At 34.9% G+C, this 8,971-nt stretch overlaps 1 protein-coding gene across 1 annotated transcript; it reads right to left on the bottom strand.

Moving 5' to 3' along the window:
* Positions 1 to 4,858: 4,858 nt before the first annotated feature.
* LOC103322703 (uncharacterized) lies at positions 4,859 to 8,426 on the bottom strand. Its single transcript, XM_016791417.2, has one exon. The coding sequence runs from the start codon at positions 8,291 to 8,293 to the stop codon at positions 6,485 to 6,487; it is 1,809 nt and encodes a 602-aa protein (XP_016646903.2). The 5' UTR covers positions 8,294 to 8,426; the 3' UTR covers positions 4,859 to 6,484.
* Between the last annotated feature and the right edge of the window lie 545 nt (positions 8,427 to 8,971).

Below are 8,971 nucleotides of genomic sequence, written 5' to 3'. Positions count from 1 at the left end.
CCTCTCTCTCTTCGTCTCTCTCTCTCCCAGTCTCGAACCCGGGAAATGATGGGTTTTGGCTTGGACCACAAATCCAATAGGCTATTGGAGGCAAGCCTTGTGTTCTTAAACATTTATTTATTTATTTAACTTTGCAATTGTTAAACTTTGGTTGATTTGGATTCCACTATATGTTAGTGTGATATTGGGGGCATAAAAACTTTACAAATTTATAAATAAACCCAATCCTAGACATGTATTTATAAAAAAACCCAAGCACTATTTAAATATAGAAACACACCTCAAAATCAACCCCAAAGTCAACTTTTTGGGTGTGTTTATAAATGGGTTTTGAGTGTGTATAATGATGGGTTTTGGGTGTGTTTATAAAGTGTTTTGGGTGTTGGGTTTTTTTATAATTTCAACCTCCATTTTGGGTGTTTTAGTGAAACTCCCTAAAAACTTTCGAACCAGAAAGTCGAACCAAATCGAGTTGGAAAAAAATCGAGTTTACCAAAAAAGTCAAAATCAGGCTGAAAATCAAACTGGACAAGTTATATTAGGGGTGGTTGCGGTTCGGTAACCGCGAATTTTTACTCAAACCGCAAACCGACCGACTATTTGCGGTTTGGTGATTTTTGAAACCGCAAACCGACCGTGTTTTGCGGTTTAAAACCGCGAGTTCTCAAGCATTCACAAAAATATAAATTCACAACCTAAATAAATAAATACACAACCTCAATTTCTTAAACATATATAAATTCACAATTTCATCCACTTCTCAAGCATTCACAACCTAAGAAAATTAAAGTTACAATTCCAAGCATTCCAATTAAAGTTAAACTTCTCAAGCATTCGAATTCCAAATCCTTTAAAATTATAAACCAAAAGGAAAATGCAAAGCAAAATGAATTAAAGTTACAACAAAAAAGAAAAATTCAATTCAAAGTTAATTAAAGTTACAAACTAAAAGGAAAATGCAATGCACCAATGTTACAAACTAAAGTTACAAACTCAAGTGTTGGTGGTGAGTGGATTTGAAGAACCCCGTTGTGTTGTTTGAGTACCAATGTTATTTACAAATAAAACAACATAGTGTAGTACATTTTATTATAAGAAGAAGCATAAATAACATTAGTATAAATAAACTAATTACTTACAAGTTGTCATATGTTCCATTTCCATGTAAAATTCAACTTCATCATCCGTGTGGCTATACTTTGCGGTTTGCGGTAACCGCAAGTTTTGAAAATCAAATACCGCAACCGCAACCGCAAATGCGGTTCGGTTCTTAATACCGCAAATGCGGTTCGGTTTACAGCGATTGCGGTTTCATTGCGGTAAATTGTCGGTTGGTTTTTGCGGTTTTTCGGTTTAAAATGCCACTCCTAAGTTATATCACAAAAAATCAGATCAAACCCAACCAAGTTGACTATATTTATTCATTTTATTTTTTAAACCACAAAAAATTTGAACCAAACCAAATCAAACAGTACAGAATCGGTTATGATTCTATACCACAAGAACATACTCCCAAACCCAAATTTTAGGTGTTTTAACATTAATTTTTTTCATGTTAACTTTCTTTGAGTTAATTTATTTTAATCCATCGTAATTTACTTTTATGGACATTTTAACCAAAATAAAATAAATTCTGAAAAATAAAATTTGTTTCATAAAAACGAGTAGAACACATAAATAAAAATGGTTTTGGGGCCATCTTTGAAAGAAATAGTGATAGTGAAGAAACTTTGGCATTGAAATATGAATAAATTAATTGATAATTTAACAAAATCCCTTGCACAAGAAATTTTCTTTGGATAGTTATGTTCTATAAAAGTATGACGTATTATTTGATTTTGTTTTTAATTTTAACTTTTTAATATATAAAATGTAAATTTTACCATATTATCCTCATTTAATTAATAATTTCAATTCTTAATATTTGAATTAACAAATGACCTTTTTTGGTATTTTGAATGTTTCACCATTCTCAACCTTTTACTTTGTATATATAGATAAATGTGTATTTATAAAGTTTGAAATGAAAAATGATGTTGGATATAATTTAGAATATTTTATTTAATTATTTTGATCATTGGATTTAAATTTGAGCCTTTTGATTTTTTATTTATTTAAATCATCCAAAAATGTTGTATGCCGTTGACTCATTTAAAAAAAAAGACAAAAAAAGAAATTGGATTAGAAGCTAGCCGCTGGATCTAGCGAGTTCTCGCTGAACCCGTGAGGCGCGCTACTCACAATAAGCCATTTTAGCGCTAAAGGACAAAAAAGGGGTGGCTGTGCTTCTTGTGGGCCCAATATTTTTAGCCCGTCTGGTATTGGGTCCCAAATTCCATCTGTAGTAATTCCCAAATTTGGGCCTGTGGGGAGTCCTTTGGTTGGATTGGAGACGTGCTTTCACGCCAATTTTTGCTGAAATTTGGGTCTAAGACCCTGAATTGGAGATGGTCTTAGTTTCGTGAAGTTCAATATCCTGCATATTCTTGTACCTGGTTTTTGACAAATTTCTTCCAATAGCAGTAAATTTTACGCACCACATGATAATCCCGCTCTTGCCTCAAAATAACAGTTACAAACTCATTGACTTATTCTTTGCAACTCATATGGAAGAATTTGAAATTTATTTACATATAATGATCATAGACAATTTTTTAAAGGCGAGCTAAAGGCTTTTAGTGGCCTAATGTAGCATATTTTGAATGTTTTATCATCCTTTGCCTTTTTTTGTATGCATGTTAGTTCTTATGTATAATTATAGTTAAAGAGAATACTAAGAAATATACATACTTATTAAATAAGGGTAATATGGCAAATTTACAAAATAAAATAAAAATTTATAATAAAAAATAAAATAAAATTATGGATCCTATTTTATTGGGACACAACTACATGTAATTTGTCTTTTTTAAATTTAAATTGGTTACTAAACTTTAATAATAAAATATTTATATTAAAGAAAAGGGAGCTTTAGTTTTTCGCACACACTATAGTTTACTATTTAGGTAAATAGGAATTCAATTTCAGCTAATTAGGATAAAGCCAAAATATAGTACTTGCTTTTACCTTAATATAATTAAAGTTGGGCCAAGCTTTTTAAGAAGAATGGTAACATTGTCTTTTCAGTTATTATTTTAAGCTAGTCCAACTAATCTGAGCATCCTCTTTAGCCTAATCTAAAGTAACAATTCTTTCCTAGGTATTAAAACCCAAACAAAAATACCCAATATCTCAAATACTAATTAGTAAAGTTACTTATAAAACCCAATTGGCACATGCGTGCCAAGTGACTAGTCTAAATAGAAAGAAGAAAAAAAAAAGACAACAACAAATAAGACACGTGTTATTTTTGGTAAGAAGTAAGCCAAGTGTTGGCCTCTGAAAAATAAAATCAGCATGAGAATAATTAATAAAATAAAAATACGCACGTCTTTGAATTAGAAAGAGGCGACCACTACGTTTCCTCAAAAGCCAAAAACCGACAAAGCAAACATGCTATAACTTTCGTTGTTTGTTAAATTGTTTTGTTGTATTTTTGTTTTCCTTTTTTAAGTACAAAAGGTAATCTAAAATTACAGGAGATGAGATCTCTCACTCACATTACCAAGGCATAATGGGGTTTGAATCAGCTTGTTTACAAGTTAATGGTTTTTTTCAATATGGGCTAGACCCCGTTGGTATTTTAATTTTTGTTTTGAAATAATGAAAATAAAATAATTAAATGCAAAAAATTTAAATACAAAATAAAATGGACAAACCTTGTATGAAAGGAGGCGGCCAACCATGCTTCACTCCAAAACTTGATCCTTTAATTTCGGCATTGATTTCTCATTTTATTCGGCCACGAAGTACGGTTAAGACCGAGATGTGTTTCGAACTTTTTTTTATTTATTGGCCTTTATAAATAAAAAAAATAAAATGAGACATTAATCTAAGCCCAAGCTGTATAAAAAGCTAGAGACATTAATCTAAGCCCATCAACCAGTAAGGTTGGGAAAACAAAACCACCGAGTGGGCTGTAATGGTGACTAATGTGATGGGTTTAGTGGCAAAGATGATAACGTTTCTTGCTCAACCCAATGACTGAAATATGATTGGCAAACCGGTGTAGAGAGTAAACTATTGACTTCAATGTCCAAACGGCTAGGAAGTAGCTTGCATGATGATTCAGTGACTGTTTAGGGCAATAAGCTTGTTTAAACAATGAGGCTCGGGGGAATAAGTTCATAATCCTCCTCCATGAATATGCTTCCAATTACTTATTAAATTATTTTTTAAATTTGCAAGTGATTCGTGACATTCATCGATTAACAATCATTCACGTGTTTATGAGAATATAAAGGCCAATTTGATAACCATTTCAACTTTAGTTTTTAGCTATCATATTTTTTGCTAGAGTATTAAAATTTTAGTGAGAATGAGAGTAAAGATGAGATTAAGAGCGAAGATGAGAGGAGTTGATGGGATGAATGAGTAACAAAAGTGAACACAAAAACTAAAACCTGAAATATATTTGAAATTATTTTCACTTTTGCTACTCTTCTCTCTCAAAAACTAAAAACTAAAAAATAAAAAATAAAATCGAAATGGCTATCAGACGGCCCCAAAAATATTTCTCCTTTTCACTTTTACTTTTTCGGTTGGTGAAGGCGGGCCGAAGCGCAAAAAGCAAGAAGAAAGACTACACGGATGACCCTAGCTTTTGCCAAACTCATGGTATAGCGACCTCTACACAAAATGTATCTTCTTTTATTTATTGAAACTTACAATGTACTTTATATAATAACCTTTCTATTTTTTTTTTCTTCTCTGGTTTACTTTCTGAAAAAAAAGGACTAAATATAAATTCTTTAGTTGCTAGTGTAAGAAACAGAGGTAAAAACTGGCATTGTCTCATATAATATTTCTACAACCAAATGGAAATAATTATAGTTTGATGAATTTCAATATCCTGCAATGTTCTTCTATCTCTTTTTGTTCTCTAAACACAATCTACCAAGTTTATTCTGGTGTCTCAGGAAATGTAAACTTAAAATTATCCTCATCTGCAAAACCAATACCAAGATCCTTCCTCTCTCTAATAACCTCCCTAACATTCTCTATCCTCTCAAGAATTCCCTAAACAGCTAAATCAAATGCATCTTCGGTCTCTAATCTTGACCTGGGATCTGCATATACCAGATTTGGTATTAGCCTTATAACCTCATCCCTCATGGCCAATTCCTCATGCATTGAAATTCCAAGCAAAGTTTTCTCAATGATGCCTTCTTTCAAATCTTCAACTTCTTTCACCGGAATGAACACCGAATTCTTGGTATTATTCTCCGGTAAATGCCACACATACTGTGTATACGCAGTTGCAGGATGAAAGAAAACCGGAATGCAGCCTGCCAGAAACGAGTCGAAAGTTGATCTTCTAGTGTGTGAATCCCCTGGAGGCTGCAAGCAATAAACAGAGCTCTCAAACACCCTCATAACAGTGACAGGGTTGTTACAATTAATCCCAGAAGAACCACAATGTAAGAACTTGCAGTTGCTTGAAGCTTGGCACTGATTCATAAGCTTGCCCCCGGATTGAATCAATCAAGTTTCTAAATAGCCGCACAGCTTCTTCCCATTTTCCAGACTTGCATGCTGCAGAAATTAAGGAAGTAAAAGTGACAACATCTGGAATTATGCCTTTCTCATTCATTATTTCAAACAGAGCAAGTGCTCGCTTCCAAAGACCATATCTCAAAATAGGATCACAGCCTGGTCTACTCGTCTTTCTTTGCATAAGCTGTCAATGACTGGATTATAGCATTGAGGGTTGGGCTTAAACCTTCCATCTTGATAGATGTGCTCGAGTATCTCAAGTGCAATACATGTCTTCCCAGCTCGGCATAACAAATTAATTATACGAGCGTAAGTGACTTCACTGCATGCTAATCCTTTCTCTATATTTTCCGGAACAACTGCATGACCTCAGACATCGACCCATACTTGCAAACTCCATGAAGCAAAGCAGTCAAAGTATAAGCATTGGGCTGAAGACCATGTTTAAGGGTAGTTGCTAAAACAGAGAAACCCAAGTCCACCCGATTCATTGGGCAGAAGCAATTGATAACAATACTCAGTGTACTGACCTCGGGGTGTAAGCCAATACAACCCAGCATCTGTTTATACATAGAAACTACAGCGGAAACCTGATTCATCTTGGAGAGTGCCCCAAAACAAATGATTAATAGCCTAAATGGAGGGAATGGGTTTCATTTGAATTATGGATTTGAAGAGTGCTTCATCTAACCCAAGATTACCAGATTTACAACGCATTTCTACCAATTTCTCCAAATCAATGGTTTCCTTAGGGTTAGGATCCTATAATTGTTTGAAACCACTTCCATTCACTAATATTGCTTGGTCATACAAGTTTAGAATGCAATGACATGATTAGCAGTTAAAGATTTAACAGAAATGTAACTAGTTCCACCAGTCTCATGGGGAACTATTCTGCAGATACAACATGCCTTTTAGGACGCAAACCTCTCAAAGCTTTTAGGGTTTCCACATCAGGGATCACTCCTTGTTCGTTCATTTCCTCAACGAGACTCAAAGCTTCACCTATCCTTTTAGCTTGCATATAGCCGTTGACCAAGGCTTTATAACAAGAAGCAATATCAGGGGCATGATGTTTTATCACCATTAAATCAATGACCTTCTTTGCCTTATCCATTTTGCCACGAAAACAATAACCATCAATTAGCATACTGCAAGTTATTTTGCTCAGCTCCATACCATATTTAACTTTGGCCTCAACTACTTTATGAGCCTCTTCTGGCATCCCTCCTTGGAAGAGAGCATCCAAAAGTATTGTCAAAGTTATGATATCAGGTAAGACTCCCTGAACTACCATTTCATCAAACAACCTTGTGGCTTCAGCCCATTGATTTGTACAGCACATGCCATAAATTAGAGAGTTGTAAGTGAAATTGTTAAGCCTCATACCTCTTTGGGACATTAGCTCTAACACGGAAAGCGCTTCGTCGATCCGTCTCTCCTTGCAAAGAGCATGTATTACAGTGGTAAAGGTTACAACATTTGGTGCAATTCCTTCATCCAGCATTCTATTAAACAACCTTGTGGCTTCTTTCCATTGCGCAGAATGGCAGAGGCTATTAATTAAGGAGGTGTAGGTGACAACATTAGGCTTTACACCTCTACGGAACATTTCTTCCACAAGGTTAAGTGCCTCTGCCGTCTTCCCTTCCTTGCACAAAGCATCCAACACAGAACTGAATGTAACAATATCAGGGAAGGTGCCACAATCAATCATGTTTCTAAATAGCAGCACAGCTTCTTCCCACTTACCCGACTTGCATGAAGCACCAATTAAGGAATTGAAAGTGAAAACATTAGGCTTTATGCCTTTGTTTTTCATTATTTCAAACAGAGCATGTGCTCTTGTCCAAAGACCCATGTTGCATAATCCATAAATTAATGAAGTGTAATTGATGACATTTGGCGCAACACCTTTGTTGATCATATCTTGAAATAGGGTCAGCGCCTCATCTATTCTTCTTTCTTTGCATAAGCGGTCAATGATCGGATTATAGCATTGAGGGTCAGGCTTAAACCTTCCATCTTCATACATTTGCTCGAGTATCTCAAGCGCCACACATGTTTTCCCAGCTCTGCACAACCCATTAATTATAGTAGCGTAAATGATTTCATCGCATGCTAATCCTTTCTCTTCTATTTTCCGGAGTAACTCCATTGCCTCAGAGAGCGACCTATACTTGCAAACCCCATGAAGCAAAGCATTCAAAGTATAAGCATCGGGATGAAGACCCTGTTTAAGGATAGTTGCTAAAACGGAGAAACCCAAGTCCACCCGATTCATACGGCACAAGCAATTGATAACAACACTCAGTGTACCGACTTCCGGGTGTAAGCCAACACAAGCCAGCATCTGTTTATACATAGAAACTACAGCGGAACATTGATTCATCTTGGAGACTGCCCCAAGCAAATGATTAATAGCCCAAATCGAGGGAATGGGTTTCATTTGAATTACGGAATCGAAGTGACCCAGTGCTTCATCTAACCCAAGATTACCAGATTTACAACGCGTTTGTACCAAATCCTCCAAATCAATGGTTTCCTTAACACTAACAGTATGACAACGATTGACAGCAAAAGAGCAAAACTGGCTTCTGAAAAAGACGAGCCCAAACAGAGAATAGAGAGAAGAAGGATTACCCTTTCGGAGAAGCGTGAACCCTGGAGCTCTTTTCGCGATAATTTTCGTCATCATCGACCAGCTCCTAAGGCAGAGCAAACAATTCACGATTTTTTTGGTCGAAATGAATGAAATTTGTTTGCCAAAAAACTAACAAAAAGAAGAACAAGGGCTGAAACATAACAAAATAAAACAAAACCCAAAATACCAAAATAGGAGGCCCAAAACAACAAAAGCCCACAAAATACATAAAACCCAACACCTAACCCTAAACAAAACAAGTCGCCGTCACCACCACAAGAAAAATTGCCGCCGCCACAAGAAGAGTAAGTGAGAGGGTTTAGTTGCTTCAATTTTAGGGAAGATGGATTGTTGTCATACCATGCATTTATCTATATATATAAAACAAAAGTCAGAGAATGGTGAAACATTCAAAATACCAGAAAATGTATTTGATTAATCCAAACATTAAGAATTAAAATTATTAATTAAATGAGGATAATATAATAAATTCACACTTTTTCATATTAAAAAAAATTAAAATTAAAAGACAAATCATATAATGAATTCTATTTTTATGGAACACAACTATTTATTATCTTTTTTAATTCTAAAATAAATTTCATTTAAAAAAAAAAGTCTCTCGCAAAGAAAAAAAGAGTCGTGCTGTGCTACCACGGGAAAAGGGTGAAGAACGGTCTAACCCACGAACAACGGTTGCCTAGAAAAGAACTGAAGAACGCAGAGACAAAT

This window comes from Prunus mume, linkage group LG2, assembly GCF_029339155.1.
Source record: "Prunus mume cultivar Tortuosa linkage group LG2, ASM2933915v1, whole genome shotgun sequence".
Classification (NCBI taxonomy): Eukaryota; Viridiplantae; Streptophyta; class Magnoliopsida; order Rosales; family Rosaceae; genus Prunus; species Prunus mume.
This window is presented reverse-complemented; position numbering and strand designations above follow the sequence as displayed.